The sequence below is a fragment of the Andrographis paniculata genome, unplaced genomic scaffold (genome assembly GCF_009805555.1).
Source record: "Andrographis paniculata isolate CXL003 unplaced genomic scaffold, ASM980555v1 Contig56END, whole genome shotgun sequence".
Lineage (NCBI taxonomy): Eukaryota > Viridiplantae > Streptophyta > Magnoliopsida > Lamiales > Acanthaceae > Andrographis > Andrographis paniculata.
Genome location: NW_026137591.1, coordinates 2,465,432 through 2,487,246, shown reverse-complemented (window position 1 = coordinate 2,487,246; position 21,815 = coordinate 2,465,432). Strand labels below are relative to the sequence as shown.

The following is a 21,815-nucleotide window of genomic DNA, read 5'->3' as shown; positions in this document are numbered from 1 at the left end:
TTTTATTCTCGTAACAATTGAACTCTTTTATCATTTTATTTAATAATGGAAGCCTATTGCAAATTAATCTTGTAAGTAAAAAATTTCCGTACTTCTAATTCTTGGCAACCAAAACTACCTACATAGCACCCGCATGACTCACCGAAGGACACATGAAATTTTTTTTAATTTTTTTAAAATTATAATTAATTTATTTTTTCCTTTTTATAAAAATTAAAAAAAAAATAAAAATTAAACTCTAAAAAAGTTAAAAAATAAAAATAAAAATCCTTGTATCCGCCAAGTCATGTGTCGCATGGATGACGCCAAATAGGCATAGGCATTTTCAGAGTCAGAAGACAAAAGAGTCAGTTTATCCATAGTAGTAATAATAATAAGAAGAAGAATAGGAGAAAGTAATTGGTGTATGGACAAGAAAGGCAAAACAAGATTTGTGCTGTGGGGGGAAAGAAGCTTCAGACCAAACGTCTTCAGTTCTTAATATCATCATGCACATATCTCACATTTGCCATTTCACTTTCACTTTCAATTTCAATTTCAGCTTCAACTTCTCTCTCGCAAACATCATCAACAGCATTCGACACAAATATATTACCATTACTACTTAGATACCATACCAGATCACGTAATTGATAAATAACAACCTCAATCAATTTCTGAAAGATAAAAAAACAATCGTCAAGAAATTAAGCCATAAGTTAATTCATCCTATCCATGTGTATCCATCCATGGACTTCTATTCATACTAACCTGAATATGCTGCATTTTGGATCGAAGTGCATCCGGGCTTCCAATCGGCGTAGTTAACATCTTCGAATTCTCCTAAATTCAGGACTTTTCTACCTTCAGAAAAATGGGTTTTTTTTTTTCGTTCGAACAGGTTTGAGTGAACATGTCAAGACAATAGCTGCTGCTGGCATTCAGAAAACAAAAAGTTAAAAATTGCTGAGAATTTAAAATAAGTTGGAAATCGAAGGGATGACGATATGCATAGCTTTGTACCTTGGTTCGGAAATGAAAAGAAAGCTTCATCTCTCGATAGTTACGAGGATCCTCCTTTCAGACATTATATATACTTTGTTATCCGATTTTGGCCTCTCCATTTACAACTGCACTTTCAGCATTTCTATTGCCGGCAGCTTTGCTAGTCCTTTCCTTAGGCTCCTTTGTGCCAGCTTCATCAGGAGCGTCGGTCTCTGAAGTAACGATTCTCTCGACAAAATTGTCAGCAACAATTGTACTGCTTTCTAGGGAATTATTTGTTGTAGGGACAGAGATTTTTCCATCGAGGCTCTTCTCATCGGGCATGTTGAAATCGCTAGCTTCACCATTCTGCGAACCTGATGTTGTTCTTTTTGGTTTACCTTTCTGTGAATCTTTATTAGGGCTTCCACTACGCGGCTTTGGGCTCTGTTTCTCTGTTGTAGGCTCGGGAAGTAATGCACGCCGGCTTAGACGAAGTTGCCCTTTCTCGTTGATCTGTGACACATCACATTACAGTATTATTTAACTTAGTATAAAAATAGTGAATATAAAATGTTGTCGTTAAATGAATTTTTACTAGTATGCTAGAGATTAAAATTTCAAGAATATTGTGAAGTAATCGACAATTGCAAATGTAATAGAAAATATTAAGGGAGAAGACTATCCAAACCTCGGTGAGTTTGACATCAATGCGATCTCCAAGTTTGAAAGCCTGTGTTTGCACTGAAAATGTTATGACATCGTATTCATTCGAACATAAGAAAAAGTATTTTAGAGCAATAATACATACGTCTTCCGGCTTTGCCAACCAATTTGCTGTTAGCTCACTAATATGGCATAGTCCCTAAAGCACAAAACAAATCGATTAGATCTGCCACTACACACACTACACTCGACGCTAGTGATTCAACACAATTCCATATTGTAATATGGAACTTTGGGTATCTATTGATATATTTGTATATAGAGAGAAATAGATACGACAGATACGCATCTGGAATTTATGTAACTACCTCTCGTCCAGGTGAAATTTCAACAAAAACACCATATGGAGTTACTGATTTAATCTCACAGTTCCTGTGAGAAAGCAGAGGAAATGTAATTACAAGAATTTGAAGACCATATATATCTAACAAGCCATCGAATTAAGAGCCTAGTGAGCACCAGTTTTCCTTTAATTAGCAATAAAATTTTCATAATGGGGAATAACATCGAATTAGGCAATATAGTTACTTTAATAATCAGTTGGTCAATTTATGGGACAAAATAAAAACCGTAAGTCAAAAGAAACCTGTAAATGTCACCAACAGTTGGGACCATCGTCAAGTTGCTGATAATGGCTTTCGATTTCTCCAAGCTTGACAAATCTTTGGCTGTTATTTTAACCTGATACAACCACATGCTACAGTAAATGCCCAAAGGATTCTCAGATTAGAAATAAACACTGGAGAAATTATTGCTCTCCCAACATACAACGCCGTTATCTTGTGTCTCAATGGACTCAACCCCAGTTTCTTCAATGATACTCTTCACTTTTTTCCCACCCGAACCAATAATCAAGTTAACTTTATCTGGTTTGACCTAAAATACCAGAGGAGCTATGTGTTAGAAACTTTCTTCAAAATCATCTTATCAACAAAACAGGGATTCTGAGGCAACAAACCTTCATAACATGAATAATGGGAGCATATTTTGAGAGACTCTTTGAAGGAGGAGGAAGGCACTTCGACATCTCCTCTAAAAAATAAAAAATAACAAACAAAAAAATCGGATTAGCTTTAAAGAAGTGAAGAACAGCTGATAAAAACGGGCAATCAGTTAAAAATAGACAGCAACTTAACACAATATATGGGTTTGTTTGGTTTTGGCCCCAAACCAAAAAATACTATTCAACTAGCACGATTCCCAATAAAAATACAATATTTTCTTTTATAAAATATCACATCAAAATATTATTTAAATCAAAATTCAAATAAAAAAATCCAAACTCAAGCCAAAACAAAACAAACCCTATGATTTAGAGATGCAGATATTCCACGCGCTGTATGTGCTTGTTTTTGCATGCAAAGACACAGTGAATAATTAAATTAAGTAAAAGAAACTTTTTTATGCGGAGCTGAAAGTAATACAATCATACAATTACAACACAGAAGATTAAATGAGTTATGGTGCACATGATACAAAGGCAGCAATTGAATATCGTGTCATTTCCAGATAACATTATTTTCAATTGACTTGCAAACTTTAGTATAAAGCACAATATCCTCCAACACAGTTAAGCAAGAATATAGATTATAAACATCAATCTGCCGCATTGGCTAAATTAGTCAGGATTAGTGATCATAAATACAGCACACAGATGAGTTCTTCAAGCAATTTCCAAGTATTAAATGCAGACAAATGAATAAAATGTCCAATCAAATGAAGGCTTCGCATACAGAACATATCCTGTAAAGCAGCAGCTATCAAAGAAATTTGAATGTGGAACATGGAATGTTTCCATTATTTTTTTGTTTTTTCTGATACCACCGCTTCTCTGAGCAGACGAACAAGTTTGTTCCAATTTATTTTGTTTCTCATTTACTTTGAGGCATATATAAAATGAAACTTCAATTCATTATCGCTTGAAATGAGGTTGTCAAAAATTTACCAAGAATGTTCTTTCGACCTTCTCTTGCTTGCAGGAGAGCTTGTCTCATGACTGGTAAAGTAATTCCTCCCACCTGCCATCACATAGTCATGGTGAACAATGACAGGTCCTATAATTATATAATAATAGGTAATAAAACAAATATATCATTCTCTAACTTCATTGACACCATTGTTAATAAATTGCAAAATCAGTACATTCCTGTCATTTTAATTAACTGTAACAAGAGAAACAACACTTCCACTGAGAAAGAGTTGAGTAACAACCTTTATATCCATCTGGAATGCAGTTATACCATCATCATTCCCTGCAACCTGCAGTATAAATAGATAAAACTCATCACACTAAGCTTCCTAATTGATGCAAAAGCAACACGACCTAGATATATAAACAAACGGACAACACAAATAAATACAAGTGCACCTCCCTACATTTAACCAAGAAAGCTAATCCAAAGGAATATCGGATGCAAGAGATTCCCTGAACATAAAGTTTCAAAACCTTAAAATCCATATCTCCAGATGCATCTTCACCTCCTGTTATATCAGAGAGTATAAGAGGAGTGCCATCTCCCCCAAACTCCTTAGTGTCCAAGACCATACCCATAGCAATTCCAGCAATTGAGCACTTCACTGGAACACCGGCATCTTGTAATGCTAGGCAACCCCCACATACTGAAGCCATACTGTCACAAGTAGCCAGTAAATAAGACACTCCACCCACAAAACTAGCATGCATCGGGAACATGAAAAAGGATTTAACAGAACTTTATGATCCTATTATATGTATTTTTTATATGATGCATAATGATGGGAGTCGGTTCTAGAAATGGGAATTAACAGAAAAAGGTAAAAAAGTGTGTATTCAGAACTAATATTAGTGGGCCTCTCATGCTTGTATGTGCATAATTACATCAAAATGGACTGGATTGTTAACTTCTGATTCTAAATGTACATGGCAAAAGCAATGAAAACAAGATGGATAGTAGTCCATAGAAATATAATTAGAGATTTGTTCCTGCACTCAAAAGGTTGCAAGTGTAAAAAGTGGTGTGTGAAATTTGTACGTGCAGGTAGTCCATCAGGCACATGAGGAGACCATAGTGGGTGCCAGGAAATGCTCGGGTTGTTAGAGGAGGGAGGGTGATGTATTTTGATATACTGAGAGAGACAAGACAATATGAAAGATGAAGGGCCACTAGTATTAAGAATCAAGATTATGGCTGTGGTGGCAACAAATGTCTACACACACAACTAATGTAATCAATTTTTATTGCAATAAATAAATAAATAAAAACAAATGTCTTCACAAAATGATATCTATAGCACATGACTTAAGTACTCACACTCAGCGGTTTTATGCACCCAGGTTGATGGTGGTGGCAGTAGGAATATGTGTAGAAACATATGGATTGACTGGTACTATAGTTAGGGAATGTGAAAGGCTCACTTTTGTAAGGAGGCGGTGAAGATATATCAACATGGTTTGTGGAAATAGAATGAGAATTGATCGCTATTCTTACTCTCTTGGTACATCTTGTTATTAATAGTGGTGGTTATCCCTTTTCAGAGTTACCATACGGACACATAAAGGAATGATCAATTCCTCATTGAACCCTAAGTTACTGGTTCCCATGATAAGTAATAGTTAATTTATTTTTTTGTTTTTTTTAATGAAATTGATGTAATATAATTCAACACTAATACTACTAGCTTAAAAATAACATAATATGAATAAAATAATGGTACTTGCTTTTTATTGCCTTAAATACCTGCCACGACAAAAGAAATTCAAAATCATTCTATTTCTAAGTTCATGTTACTCCTACTCTACATTTTTTCTTGCATACAAACTGCTACTTAAGGATAACAGTAAACAATAATAAGCCTTGGATCCTTAAATTATTTGAGGCTCATCTTGCAAATACATAAGGGACACCCAAAATGGGAAGGAAAAAGCTTTTAGGGTGGAGACTGGGTTGGGCTGAAGAGTGCAGACAGTGCCAAATTTATTCCCTTTTCCAAAGGGCAATCAAAATCAATGAATGGCGCCATGAATATGCATGTATATATATGATCAGCCACTGAAGTAATGTAATGCTTTACCTTGATGAGCCATTACTCTCTGTGATGGTACTCTCTACGCGTACTGTATAAGGGAAGTCATCTTCAGGAGGCAGTATGGGCTCCAAAGCTCTCTCTGCAAGCATACCATGGCCAATTTCTCTTCTAGATGGGGCTCCTGCACGGCCAACTTCTCCAACACATGAAGGAGGAAATGAGTACTGCACAAATAACCAACAAAAAGACATGACTTGTGAGTCCCATTTAGAATCACTCCATATAGTCTTACAACTACAGAATGAGAATGTAACCCACAAAACAGGTGATTGAATGGATATCAGGAAAAGTTGTTGTACTGCAGGACAAATTTTAGCTGAACAACATTGCTCAAAGTTTCATGAAGTAAATACAATAATACAATATTCTGTTAATTGTCTTATACTCTGCTATTTCAAAATACTTTCTTAAATATACAGAACTTTCAACAAAATTTTGAAAGTTAACATACCATTAAGGTGATTGTTACAATTTACAAACATAAGATGAGTGGTCAAAACTTTTGGTGAACTAAAGCTGACCTATCAGGTTCATTGTAGATCCAATGATAAACCTAAGCCCAAAACCCCCAAACTAATTAATATTTTGTTAGGTTCATACTACGTTCTCAGGTTGGGATGGAAAACACCACACGAGTAACCTATAACAATCAATTGGTTCTGAGTTTGTTTAACCTCTGTAGGAAAAAGGTGTACGGAAGAGAATTGATTCTGTTATTAAGGGGCATTATGATGGGATTTCGTTAATTCAAGGTTGTACCAAGCAAACTTCAGAATGAATGGCCGCATTCATTCATAAAAAGAGTTATATGTTTACATAAATGACATGTGCTAACTAGGAAATATTTCTTAATGACTTCTTCCTAAATCCTAACTTCAAGTCCACTCCTATAAATAATATAACTAATAATGATGAAAATATTTACATCCCCATGTTCCTATTTCATAACTCAAACTCACAGGCAACTAAGATCAGTTTTATAAGAAAAATAAATAATAGGTTATTTTAGAAGTATAAATGATTAAGAAAGTGTCACCTGCAAATAGAATCTCTTGAACTCATCTTCTTCCATAAGGTTGTCTAACCGCTGAGCCATTTGTTTATCGCCAAGTGTAACCACAGCTAATGACTGCATAACAAGATACAGACAAGAGAATTTATAAATACAAAATAAAATAAAAGCCACTATATTAAAAAGATGAAAAGCTGGGGGGGGGGGGGGGGGGGGGGAATGACTGCAGTTCCACAAATTACACAAGGTGATATCATTTCTCACAAGCACTAGAAGCGAAATTCTATTAAAATTAAAAAAAAACAACTAATTTACTTCCACTGTTAATAAAAGAGATATACCCACCACGCATATGATGTGAGGTCCTTCAACAAGTATAATAACTATCGATACTCAATCAGAAAATTTAATAACACAAGAAGTGAAAAGAAAATTTCTAATATTTTCAAGGACCAATAGATGATAAGAAGGGAATCCAGTCTAGCAGGTTGATGAGAAACATCTAGGCTGACTCACTTGTGAATCAGCCAACTAAAGTCTAATTTTTATTTTTTTTTTGTATTGTTTCAGTTTAAAATAACAAATTCCAATTCACATGACACCAATTTATTTTAATAGAAACTTACAGTAAATCACAAGTTTTAGTAAATATAGACGACACAGCAGCAGAAGAAAATGATATATTTCAAATTACTGATCATCAGGCTAGATTCATTAGATATAATACAGGAATCTTTTCTGTTATCAAATGTGATCATCCTTGATATTATAGCGATGCAATCTATCACAACAGCATGGTTAAAAAATTTTCAAAATAGATCAGCAGCAAAGACTTAAACAGGCATTAAGGAGATCATAGTGACAAGAGCATGAAAGATCCCAAATAAGAACCAGCCTAGACCTCACCATTCAGAATTCATACATTTTTGGATGTCAAACAAGTCAAGCTCCTCAAGCTCAAGCTTGAAAATTGCTAGACTTGAGCTCACACCACGTATCATGTAGCTTGACAGTTGAGTATCAGACATTGTAAAGTTCTTTCAACTACCAAGTACCCATTGAGTAACAAGTATAAATTATTTTTATATTATTCTTTTATTTGAATGTTAAAGCTTAAATTCTTCTGGGCGCCAGCTTGGTAATAAAATCAAGTCAAGCTTGAGAGTAAAGTTATTTGAGCTCAAAGTGTAAAATAAATTCAGAAAGTAGACCAGTGGTTAAAAAGATAGATTCACTAAAATTTTCTCCAACAAAATAGATAACTAGACCTGGGTTTCACCACGTGTGAAAAGAGCACTTCCATGTGCTCGAGGAAGTAATCCACACCGTGAAGTAATTGACCGTAAATCCTCAGGGCTCCTGCCATCACTTCTTTTTCCTCCCTGAGTAAAACAGTATAGGAAACATCTGATATTGGAACCATGTGTATTTTAACCTAATACCAAATCGATTCTATCAGAATAGTACCTCCACGATACGTCTTCTCAAAAACTTGGAGGAAACTTCCTTGAAAACAAGCTTCACATCCACCTCAGAGAATAGCTACAACAAAGAATCAAGAATCACAAAATATTTCAAAATTATGCTCATGAAAATTCAAAGAGCTTATCATTAGAATTACAACTTCAATACAAAAACCAATTCTATGTATTAGAATTGATTTATTGTTTAAGCATGCAGAAGCTTAATAAATTACATGCACGCAAACCATTTGTAATACAAACAAAACGTCAATAACTTTAAAAAGTAGTCTCCCAACACAAGAACTTATGAGTAATTTTTGGATGGGAAACCAGTCAAACCACACAATAGACCGTGAGTTTTTTCCAGTGAACATTCACAAAGTTCAATATCCTCATAAACTGATAAAACTAGTGCGTATGAATTATCCTATGATAGCTATCTAATGCATCATCAAGGTGAGTAATGAGTATCTTGGTTTATATATCAAACAGATAGCATGGATCACAAGTGGCAGCCCCTTATCAACAGAACATCAATTTGTCCGAGAGGCATATGTCAAGTAGAAAGATCACATCCCTAAAGCATCTATAGGCATTAAAAATCCAGAAAGTATATGAACCATTCATCCAAGGATAGTGTATATTCTTCTTAAAGGGCAAGTATTACCAAAGGAGTAGGCTTCTTTGGGACTGGCTTGATATGAACATCACCTTCATCAACTTCACCATCAACTACAACCTCCTCATCCTCATCTTCATCTTCAAGCACATCCAATAATGTTTCAGTTGTAACTGAAAATTCATTCTTGCTAACAAAGCCCTCCTCTGTCAGTATGGTCAACACTTTTGCTTCTAAACTGGATAATGCCTTGCGTCTTGGAATTTTACTCTTAATTTGTAATGCTTCAACTAACTCATCACCTGCAATTTCCTGAACACTATCAAAAATCAATGTCACAACTGAAGAGAATCTTGTATCAAAATAAATGAGAAAATTACCAACGATACAGTCAAGAGATTCAAGATCATATACACAATTTTCTGTAACTCCATTTTTAAATGAAACCTGTTAGAGATTTCAATGATGCCTCGTACAGTGTTGGCATCCTATAGCATGATTTTGATATCTTAGTTATAGCAGAAATATCTCCATAAGGTTTTATATTAACAATGAATACTATTTATTATCAGAGCTATTCTCAATGTTGACATCCGTCTTTCCACCTTTAAGAGATATGATCCAGCAGATAAAAATATTTGTATGCTTGCAGATTCCCAAACAATCACATTGAATTATTATTGCATCTCCAAGCTTTGATTTGATATCTATGCAGGGTGGATGAAGAAAGAAGTAAATAGCATGAAGTGATTATTTTGCAGCAGAAAAGGCTTCATCTCTGGAAAAATAAAAATAAAATAATAATAACTAAATTTGCACGTAACACACATTAGTTCCTAGGCGCTTAAGCTGAAAATACAAGAATTAGACCCGACAGCTCATTAATCAAGCAAGAAAAGAAAGGACGAAAGAAATAAAATCACTGCTTCTAGTAACTAAACATGAGAACATTACAGCATACCTCAACATGCTTATACAGCTCTGCAGGGGGCAATTTAATTGCTTCAAGCATTTTTGGCTTCCCGCACTTTTTCACTAAGGATTCCACCTCTGTACATATAACTCTTACTGCTTCCTGATATTGGCAAAAAAAGAAAAAAAGAAGCCTTGGGTAAGTATACCCACAGCCCAACTTAATAATAAAATTAATTGTAATGAGACGAAGTTGCAGTGAGAAAGCAGTTCAAGGATTAATAAGAAAACTGGGTACACACCTGTCCAACTTCTACTGCTTGCAGTAACATCTCCTCAGGAAGAAAGTCACAGTATCCCTATAATGATCCATTTTGGAGGGGTGGGGAGGCAACATAAAGAAACAAGACTATAATCATAGTTCATAACATTGCTAACGAAAACACATCCCTCAATCAGGAAAAAACAGAAATGAAAGGAAAACTGTGGCCAAGAAGCAACATAAAACAAATGTTGAATTTTTTTTAAGAAACAATTTGAAAGGGCAAAACATAGACCTTAGGTTTGTTCTTTTGGTGATTTTTTCGAAATTTATACTATTCAATTTTCACAATTTCCTATAAAAATAAACTATGCACTCTCACAAAACATCACATCCAAATTACCGTCAAACCAAAAACGAAAATCCAAAAAAAAAGAATCATCAATCATAGACACTCCACATTTCTGCAATAGCAAATTTTGGATATTCAGTTGCACAGGTACCCAATTACCAAAGAGATTGAAGGTATGAACTTCAAAATCTACCTCAATCATCAATATTGCACTATCTGTCCCGGAAAGTAACAAGTCTAGCTTAGAGTCTTCCATCTCCTTTGTAGTTGGATTCACAACAAATTTATCATCAATAAGCCCAATTCGAACACCGGCTATAACTTCAGAATTTGGCACTTCTGAAAGAGCTCTGCAGAAAATGATGATTTAAAACAACAAATAAATTCCTTACGAATGTGGCAACCAGCAGAAACAGAAAATGAATTATGAAAGTAACAAACATACACTGCAATCCCGGCAGCTGTGACTGCTAAAGCATCTGGGGTGTGTAAGCCATCATAACTTAATACCTGCCTCAAGACAAATGCATAAGTTCAAAAGCATGTGCTGCCTAGTGTCATAAAGTAAAGTCAGCTGGGTTTGGGAAAGCCAACTGAGATGGATCAAAAGAGGTGGAAATTGATTAAATCTTGGTTATATAGAGCTAAATACAGCCCTCTGTAAATTCCTTTGTGAGGTAAGCAAACTAAAATGGACAGAAAATGATAAAAAATAAAAAACTGACTTACAGTTGGATCATCATTAAATACATCATGCTTCGTCAATAAATTATATGACTAACACTGTTGGATTATAGATGAACTAAAACCCATCGAAGATAAATTTCATCTTAAGCAATCAATCCATATGGACTCAATCAATATAAAGCCAGACGACCAATCTTCGAGAACATCCAAAAGTTCCTCAACTCCTATTCAATCCAATGATCATTTACCAAAAATTTTAAGCTCTTACAGAGGTGCATAAGTTCAGTTTATTTTTAATTCCTCCAAGCGTCTTCATGTTCAAACAATATCTTCAATTTTTTATTTTTTTTTGTGGTGCAATACGAGACCTTCCCAGGAAGTTATCCATCCTAATCCTACTCTCACACAAACACACATAACTTCGGAGTTCTGACGGGATCCGTTGCGTTAGGCTGCCATGGGCTGTGCAATGTCTTTCATTACCTAAACTGATGTGACAGAGAGTCTGACACTCAACAAAGAAAATATTAAATTTTCCGTTTCCATCTGATATCACCAACCATTTTACAGTTTAAAGAACATTAACAAAGTTCCAAGCTTCTTCTTTTCACCATCCTATTTTTTAATATTTTAGTATGCAGAACTTGGTTTAGTGTAGGACAGTAAAAGTTCAATAGACAAATTCATACAGAGATATATCTGGAGGATAGAAGTTGAATGTCGATAACTATTGATAAAACTTGACACATCACAGTGTTTTCGTTAAAAACATACCCAAGATAATATCTGTGTTTCATGATAAAATCCCTTAGGCATAGTTGGGCGTAGAGGCCTATCGATTAATCTACAAATAAGAACCTGCAAAGGAAATATATTAAGTTACTGAGCAGAATATATATATATATATAGATAGATAGATAGATACAAATGAAAATCAATATTTCCATTATCACTAAAGCAAAAACCAATGAAAATCAAATAGGGTTAGAATTACCTCATGATCCTTTGTCTTTCCTTCTCGCTTGAAAAATCCACCACTGTATAATCGTGGTAAACAAAAGAAAATTTTTACAATCAAAACACAAACAAATGGAAAAGGCTAATAATTAAATTATTACCTCGTTCGACCAGCTGCAGAGAATCGCTCTTGATAATTTACAGAGAGGGGAAAGAAATCAGAAGGCTCACTAGGAACATCATCAAGACAAACAGTCGTGTAGACAATCTACAGCGGAACAAAAGTAATTTGTTTACAGGATGAAAACTGAAATGTAGGCAAAAGTCTACTCAACATTATGACTTTAAATATTAGTTAGTACACTTTTACAAAGCAAAGGGGCATATGGATCAAAACTCTCATGAAATTTGTTAGTATGAGCATCAATTATGCAGTTTCTTATGATATATCAAAGAGCACGAATGGAATACAAAATTTCAACTCCATAACTTACAGTCTCTCCATCCGTAACAGTTACAGCACCACTTGCTTGTCTCCCGATATGACCTGTCTCAACTAATATCTGTGAAAATTTTAGAAAAAAACCACATAATCATGCAGAACAGATATTTGGTCATTCGAGCCAAAGAAAACAGTACTAGAAGAATAACCCCGCATAAAAAATTACAGATTATTTAGAGAACAAACATTGTAAAACATCTACTGATGCTCAATTGGATTAAATATCATAAAGTCTTTTGGAACTTTAAAGAACTAGAGTTTTCTACATAATTTCTTGGCCATTGACATTTTAAATCATCGAAGTATGGTAAAGATCATTCCACAAAATCTTTCATCAGCTTTAATTATACTTCAAAATCACTTAACTTTATGATATGATTGTGCAACTCTTACTCTACAAACTCTTTCTATTCAATGAATATCAAAGAACAATCATCAAAGACTGCTTATGTCCAAGAAATTTGCACTATAAATCCGTCTTTTAAAACAACCGAAACAACCGTAACGTATCAAACAGACGTACATGGCGATCGCCAACAGGAATTCTGATGGAGTGAGGAGCAAAGGGCTGCCGAGGAGCCTCTTCACATTGAAGGACGGGCTCTGCAGGTAAAGAAGCTCTGGTTGACAAGTGGCCGCACAAGTTTCTGCACCTTCTGCTGCTCCTAAGTCCCCTCCTCCTCCGAGCAACGGCATTGGGTGGAAGAATGTTAAAAATTCTTCCCCTATTGAATGAAGAGAAATGAGATGAAATTTTGAAGTGGGTGGAATCTAAGGTAGAGCGGAATCGCCATGGAGGGAGGTGGAAGTTAGAAGTAGGGTTTGCTGCCAGCATTTCTTCTGGGGTTTCTCCTTGCCTCCCGCCCCGTCAGGCTTCAGTCACTACGTACACGCTGAGTGTTGTGTAAATATTTGCAGGAGAGAGTGAGCAGAGGCTTATCCACTCAAACGGGCTTCTTCTTAGGTTTTGGTTTGGGTTTTGTTTGGTGTGTTTCTTTCATAATAATAATAATAATAAAATTGATGTATTTTTTAATTAATATTCATCCAAAATATTTATATTTGAATATATTTTATTTATTGAAATAACAATTCAATAAAGTATATAAATCTTAAATTTCTACTATTGTCTTTTTTAAGAAAAAAATGTATATTTTTTATTACAAAAAATCCTATTATATACTCCCTTCGTTCAATTTCTATTGTCCTAAAGTATATTTGCACGATTTTTTAGGTAATTTTTTTTTGTTATGAATTGACAAATTTGCCTTGTATGGTAGAGATTAAAAGTAATAAATGAATGAAGAGTAAAAATGTAAAATTTGTGTTTAAAAAATTGAAATAGGACAATAGTTGTTGGACGTCCCAAATAGAAAAGTAGGACATTAATTTGTGGACGGAGGGAGTAATACGGAATTCAAATCAAAGTTTTTTAAACTCCATGGAAGAAAGATCTTAAAGTCTTTTTTTTTTAAAATGTTGTGTACATATTCATTTATTTTGAGAAAATTTAGTTAAATATAGACTTTGAATAAATTAATGTTTGTGTTTTCTTATAAATTTGATTTTTGAATTTGAATTTTTTAATAATAAAGTAAGAAGAACAAAGCGTTATAATTGAGGATTAAATTTGAAACCGTTCACACAGTGTAATATACAATGATAATACTCGTTTCACATATGATTTGAATGGACCTAAGTAGTAGAATTAGAAAGTTAGATTTATTGGAATATTTAATTTTATTTTGATTTATTACAAATATGATCCAATATTTTAAATAATATTTTAAATTATTATTGTATTTAATTCAACAAACTCGTATTAATAAGGTGTTAATCATTGATATTTTTATATATGCAAATAGGTTCGATACTTTTATATATAGTTCATATGTAAAAAATATTCAAAATAAAAATTTTAATTATTCAAGCAATATGTCGATTACAAAATTCAAATACTTGAATTCAAATTTCTCCATTGAACATCATCTTCACCATTTCTGTCTTCTCTTCGTCCGGAAAGCTAAAGAAAAGGTTCAAATCTTTGGCATTGTTGACAATTTGCTTCAAAACAAATATTTTATCACGCATGCTCAAACCTGAAATCTTTCCAACTGCAATGTAAACATCTCTCTCTCACTAGAAATATCATGTTCATATCCAATTTTTTTTGCAATATCAGATAATCTAAGCATTAGTTTTATTGCAACAGCCATTAAATCAAAACAGTGATGATCATTTGAACTCACTATTTTTTGCTTTTTTAGATGATTGAGTTTTCTCGGATGAATAGAATCCGATGAATTCTCATCTTCAACTCCAGCATGAAACAAGTTATTTTGAAGAATAAAAATTGATTCAATTGTTTTTTCTCGACCTTGAATTAGTAAGTGTTGTGTGATGCTAGCAAAATTTTAAACATGTTCCCTTGTTGCTTTCTTCTTTTCAAAAATTTCTACTCATGCTTTATATCAAAAGTTATATCAAGACCTTTGCTAGTGGTCATACATTTGCATCGTCAAACTATCTCTCCATGATGACCATTGTTGTGATGACTCAATGTTACCAATATAATTACTACTTACATTATCAAATATATCACCATTTATAAGAGTTTTTTGCTCCATAGGATGTAAAGAAATTAGTGCGAATGAAGTTATGAATAAGCAACAAGCCAGAATAATCTTTTTTTGAATTTTTATCGAATAGTAAGAGTTACTCCTAAGAATTGTCCATCGTGCCTTAAATGACCCAAATGTCCTATTTATCATATAACGATCCTTTGAATATATTAAAATATTCTTGAAATTTTTGAGAGGTTGATGAATTATTACTCCATTCATTTAAGTGGTATCGAAGTCCACGATATGGAGTCAAAAATTCATCTCCATTTGTGTAGCCATTATCACATAAGTTATAAGTTCCTGAAAATATAAGTGTAAAACTTTAAATTTATCAGTCATGAATTTATAATAATTTGATATGTTAATTATTTTTAAAACAAATTACCTTTTGGAACTCTCAATCCATTTTCTCTTGTTATAGCATAAGGACATATATAAAATTTATGTTACGATAAAAAACTCCTAATATATTAATTACAATGTCTCATTTTCATGATTGGTATCGCGTTTTTCATACTGTAAAACTTTCAACTTAATAAGTCTCATATAATGCACCTAAACATCCTTAATAATAATATTAAATTATTATTTTACAAAATATCTGGATAAAGTAGACTATTATATATATAATTTGAATACAAAGTGTTGTTCTACCTTAAAATATTTTCATGTGTTATTTGTGCAATCTTCATTTACAGGATGAGGCTCAACGAACAACAAATGATGGATCTTTAATAGTGCATCCAAGACATCATTAAAATATTTGTTGATTGTACGGCTTGACCGCTTGAAATCATGTTTGACAATTCGGTTCTTCTTATGATAAGCTAATATGGATAAAAATATTGCAACTTGCTCACTAAAACTAATATTTTTTGTACATGAAAGATCTCCAATATTTTCCAACAACATACATAATCTACCAAACGAATTCATATCCATCCGTAAGTTGTTGACACCATCTATATCACTTATATCAACAAGATTGTGTACAATCTTTACTTGATGTGGAATTTTGTCTTTCAACCTATATTTTTTATGTTCTATGTATTGTGTAGAAGAATATTGATTTTTGCATCCGAAATAAAAAAGATAATAACATATTTAAAAATAAAATACTTTCATGTACAATCTTTTGAAGAATGATCAAAATTTCATCTCTACTGCATTATTATCCATGTTGAGATACTATTGTAATAAAAAAAAATGTTAGAATTATACTATTAGGGTAAATTATTCTAAAATTAAATTTAATTGATGTATTTGTGTTAAGAAAAAATGATATTATTGAACTAGGACTAAAGTGAAATCTAACAGGAGAATATGGATTGTTGTTACGTTAGAGCGGGATATAAATGATTTTAGAATTCTTCTTGCTATCAATTCAAGGATTATGTAGGTTCCTAATAATTCTTAAATATTATTCACAAATTAGAAATTCTATGTACTTAGTGTAACTCGAACATTATGTTGTACACTGCACATGATGAATCTTGGATTAACAAATAATTTTCTAGAGTTTATTTTTGCATTTGCAAAAACAAACATAAGATCCGAGAATCAAATATCGAGACCTCATCCAAAATACATAACAAAACATTTATTCTCTACACCAACATAACAACTATTTTTCAATTTTTTACTATACTCTATCATAGAACAAAATATATAAATAATTTTCAACAGAACAATAAACTAGTTCAATTCTAAAATCCTTATGAAGACGACTAAAAATTTCATTCTAAAATTTATCCAAAACCTTTTTGTCTCTAAATATCTCATTTATCTCAATTTCATATTTTTTACATATCTAGCCACAAATATTTTATTTTATTTTTAAAGTTTTATTTGAACGCAAACAAACAAAAGATGAATTATATAATCTGTAAAAGATGGATTATATAATTTGGCATCCAAATCATAATCACAATTTTAGAACTCAACTTGACTATATAATTTTAAATCACTAGTATCTTAATAAAATGATCACAACCAAATTTTGCATTGCCAGCAAAACAAAAATAGATAACTAGATTTCAACAAGCATACATTATTTTTACAAAAATCTTAAAAATGTACAAAAAGAAACCCTAGATTATACAAGAAACAATAAATAAAGGAAAAATACAACAAATAAAATTGCGTATGAAGAATTTGAATAAGAAAGAATGGAATGTTCCCACAAAAATCTGAAGCTACTACGTGCGCGAAAAAGAGTTGTGCGAACTGCGCGAAGAACTTTGCGAAAAGAAAAATTGTGCGAGGGTGAATGAAATGGAATGGATAGGGCAGATAAAAAAAAAATTAAGATAAAGATAGTTTAATAATCTATTAAGTTGTATTATATAATATTAGGATATTTGATTAAATTCATAATCTTGTAAATTAATATCAGTGTATCAGGCATGTGATTATCTCGGATCCGAATACATTAAACTAAACATAATATTAAGTCAGATAAAATAATTGTATACAACATAATCCTTTGAAGTAAACGCCCCTTAACTATACATATGTGTGTGACCGTGTGTGTATATATAAAAATGTATGTAATGATTATGTTGAATATGTAAATATTTGTTATGTATGTATATTATGTATTAATTACTATATATATATACACATGTATATTAAGTAATAAAGCAAATGAAGACACGGAGAAAGAAAGTAAATGCGATGTGATTTTTTATTTCAATAACTACAAGTATATATAGATAGACATATGCGGCTACAAACAATACAACAATTAGCCTATGTAGATGAGACGTGGCATGATTAAAAACATCCACAACTTGAAGACGTATGTACTATGTGTACAACACTCCCCTTAAATGCTTTTATACAAAGACCGTGCCTCGTTAAAAGCTTACTAGGAAAAAACCCCGTGGGAAAAAAAATTATAGTGAAGGAAAAATAGTATATCATTCTTGTATTAATTTGCTCCCCCTGATTTGAGCATTATTCGAGATCTCTTAATTGACGCATTTCAATTTTCTTTACCAATTTTTTAAATGTTGCATTCGGTAATGCCTTGATTAATATATCCACTAAATTATTATCTGATCGAATTTGTTGCACATCGATTTCACCATTCTGTTGAAGATCATGAGTGGAAAATAATTTTGGTGAAATGTGATACCCCCGGAGTTGGGCCGTTGCTTGACCAACTCTCGTGTATGGATGAGCCGAGATTAGGTAATCCAAAGTTGATTAGAGGTTAAATAGATTGAATAGACCACTTATGTCAACAATGTGCAAATTTTTTTTTCGGGAGCCCTATTGAAAGTTCTCAAGAGTTAAGCATGCTTGCCCTAAAGTAATTTGAGGATGGGTGACCATTTGGGAAGTCTCCAAGGGTGCACGTAAGTGGGATAGAAGCACATAGGGCCAATCTAATCCCGACACATCCGCCTTTGTGTGATTTGCTGGTTGGGGTTTCACATTAATGTGTTTCATTTTATCTCATTCATTGTAACCCTCTTTCAATTGGGCTATACAAGCCACATTATTTTCATATAGTGTAGTCGGAAGAATTTTATCTTCAGATGTTAACTCGCAAATTTTTAGAATATGTTGAGTCATTGATCTCGACCAAATACATATTTGACTAGCTTCATGTACTATCAATATTTCAACATAATTTGAAAATGTGGCCATTAGAGTTTGTTTCATCGATCTCTAAGAGATCACGGTTTCGCTAAAAGTAAACATATAGCCAGTTTGAGACTTGGCTTTATGAGGATCAGATAAATATCCTACATCGGAAAAATCAATCAACTCGTGTCGAGAATCTTTCAAGTTAAATAACCCGAGATCAATTGTTCCTTAGAGATGAAGAAAAAAATATGCTTAATCCTATTCTAATATCGTCGAATAGGCGATGAGCTAAATCTTTTCAATAGATTTACAACAAATGATATGTCAGGTTTAGTGTTGTTGGCAAGATACATCAATGCACCTATAGCACTAAAATATAGCATTTCTAGGTCAAGTGTTTTTTAATTTTTCCTTTTTTCGTCTAAATAGATTATTTATTGGATCGAGTGTTTTGACAATCGTTGGGGTACTTAGCGAATGTGATTTATCAATCAAAATTGTTTCAATACCCTTTTGGTATAATATGATTGGTGGATAAAGGTCACATTCCAAATACTCAATTTGTAAACTAATGCAAAATTTGGTTTTACCAAAATCTTTGATCTTAAACTTTTTTTTCAAATATTCCACAGTTTGTGGATTTCATTAGGAGTTCCTATCAAATTGAGATCATCGACATATATAACGATGATGACAAATTTTGACCCATTTTTTTTTATGAAAATACATGGACATATAGGGTCATTTATATAATATTCTTTTGTTATGCTTTTTATGAGACAATTGTACCATATTCGGCCTAATTGTTTGAGCCCACACAAAAAAAATTTACAACTTGATGGAATATGATTCTTTTGGCATTGACTCGGATGATCTAAATATGTTAAACTCTTCTAATATTTTCATATAGACATTATTGTCCAATGAGCCGTAAAGATAGACAGTAACCACATCTATTAATCTCATATCGAGATTATTGTGTACTGTCAGGCTCACCAAATATCTTAATGTTATTCCATCCATGACCTGTGAATATGTTTCTTTAAAATCAATGTCCAGTCTCTGGAAAAAATCCTGAGCTACTAGTATTACTTTATATCATGTGATATCATTATTTTCATTTCTTTTTCTCACAAACACCCATCTGTAGCGAACATGTTTCACATTTTAAGGTGATTGGACTATAGGACTAAATATTTGTCGTTTATTAAATAAGTCCAGTTTAGACTGAATTGTGTCTTTCCATTTTGGCCAATCATCTTTTTATCGACATTCATCAACTAGTTTTGGTTCACAATCCTCGTCATTTTTGTTAGATATATTATGTATAGGGATATTTTTGTATTTATAATAGTATGAGGACAGTTTAGGTATTTTTTTATATTTTTAATATATTAGGGTTTTGTATATTGTAAAATTATTCTTTGTTTACGTTAATAATAAAAAAACAGCGATATTCTTCATGGTATCAGAGCCACCGTGATCCCGTCATCCACCCTACCCCGTCGCGCCGCCCGCTGCGTTGTCCTCTCTTATTTTCTTTGGTTTGGCTGTCCATTAAGGCTGTTCGGATTTCTCCTCCTAGGTTGGATTGTTATTACATTGTGGCTTAGATTTCCGTTGCTTTTGTGATTCTGAATTTATAGATTTCTCTTCAATTCAAATATTGCCCCAAACATGTCTGTTCTACTTCTTTTATGGGTGTTCTTTCTCCAACCCCAGCTATTGCTACCGAACAACTGGTTGAGAGATCTAACTATGGCTTTTGGTCTAAAGCTGTCCAAATGTGGTGTAGGGGTCAAGGTTTGGCAAATCACCTTGTTATTTTGTCCGCTCAGATTGCTGACACTAAGAAAGCTGCATGGCTTAAGGCTGATGCTTTATTTTGCAGTTTGCTTTGGCAATCTATTGATCCAAGCCTTCATCAAATTTTTACCAATTTTACAAACTGTTATGATCTCTGGAGACATGCGAAGACTTTATATACCAATGATATTCAGTGCCTCTACAGTGTGGTATCTAATTTGGTCAATCTTTGTCAACCCGGATTGACAATTCCAGAGTATCTCGGTAAACTTTCATCCATCAAAGTTGAACTCAATTCAGTTTTACCTCAAGGGAAAACGGCTATGGAGGAGCTTCCTCAGCGTTACATATTCTATATGGTGTGTGCACTAGTTGGTCTTGGTCAAGATTTGAGTCCGGTACGTGATCAACTTCTTTCTTGCTTAATAGTTTCGATTCTTGATGATGTTTATTCTCGCTTATTAGATCTTTCCTCTGTGGCACATCCGATTATTGATTCTGGAGACAAGTCTACTCTACTATCTTCACCTTATTCACATATGCAAGGTGATCCTAGTCCTCATGGGAGCTCTCGTGGGAACTCTCATCCACGCTACACTTATTGCAATATGAGGGGCCATACTCGTAATAAATGTTTTAAATTGTATGGCCAGCCACCTCGGGCTGTTGTTGAGCAGGTTGAAACTCCTCAGTTATTGGGTAATTCTGTCACTTTGACTGGTTCAGAATATGAGAAGTATCTTGCATACCAAGCTTCAAAGCAGTCATCTCATTCACCCGTTGTCTCTATCGCTCACACTGATACCTCTCTTGGACCATAGGTCCTTGATTCTAGCGCCTCTCATCACCTATCGGGTAATCCAAAATTTTTTCTGAATTTTATAGGTCTACCCCATTATCTGATGTTACTTTAGTTGATGGGTCATGAGTTTCTGTTACGGCTGTCAATGATGCTCAACCATTGCCATGTGTTCCCTTATCCTCCGTTCTTTTTGTTCCTCATTGTCCAATTAATCTTGTTTCTGTTAGCCAATTAACCAAAACTTTGAACTGCTCAATAACATTTGACTCTGATTCATTCTCTATTTAGGACCGCATAACGGAGAGGACGATTGGCAAAGGACTTGAGCTCCATGAATTGTACCACCTTGGCCACCCTCCACCACCTTCACTCCCAATTGCATGTTCAGTTCTCCTCAACTACTACACCAACAGCTGGGTCATCCGAGTCTCTCTAAGTTGCATCGGCTTGTTCCAAGTCTTTCTAG

At 33.4% G+C, this 21,815-nt stretch overlaps 1 protein-coding gene across 2 annotated transcripts; it reads right to left on the bottom strand.

Annotated features, from left to right (window-relative positions):
* Positions 1 to 589: 589 nt before the first annotated feature.
* LOC127256687 (probable polyribonucleotide nucleotidyltransferase 1, chloroplastic) lies at positions 590 to 13,463 on the bottom strand. 2 transcript variants are annotated; one of them, XM_051282819.1, is made up of 25 exons: positions 13,044 to 13,463; positions 12,513 to 12,581; positions 12,180 to 12,286; positions 12,056 to 12,098; positions 11,836 to 11,919; positions 10,820 to 10,884; positions 10,568 to 10,724; positions 10,063 to 10,119; positions 9,810 to 9,923; positions 8,897 to 9,160; positions 8,234 to 8,308; positions 8,035 to 8,148; positions 6,791 to 6,883; positions 5,740 to 5,918; positions 4,136 to 4,319; positions 3,901 to 3,948; positions 3,635 to 3,707; positions 2,648 to 2,721; positions 2,458 to 2,565; positions 2,276 to 2,370; positions 1,998 to 2,061; positions 1,775 to 1,828; positions 1,655 to 1,696; positions 1,003 to 1,479; positions 590 to 913 (listed from the first exon to the last, which is right to left on the bottom strand). In XM_051282819.1, the coding sequence occupies exons 1-24, from the start codon at positions 13,353 to 13,355 to the stop codon at positions 1,081 to 1,083; spliced, it is 2,874 nt and encodes a 957-aa protein (XP_051138776.1). In that variant the 5' UTR covers positions 13,356 to 13,463; the 3' UTR covers positions 590 to 913; positions 1,003 to 1,080. The 2 variants fall into 2 exon arrangements, with proteins under 2 accessions (XP_051138776.1, XP_051138777.1); XM_051282820.1 differs by having other exon boundaries at positions 590 to 910.
* Positions 13,464 to 21,815: the final 8,352 nt, after the last annotated feature.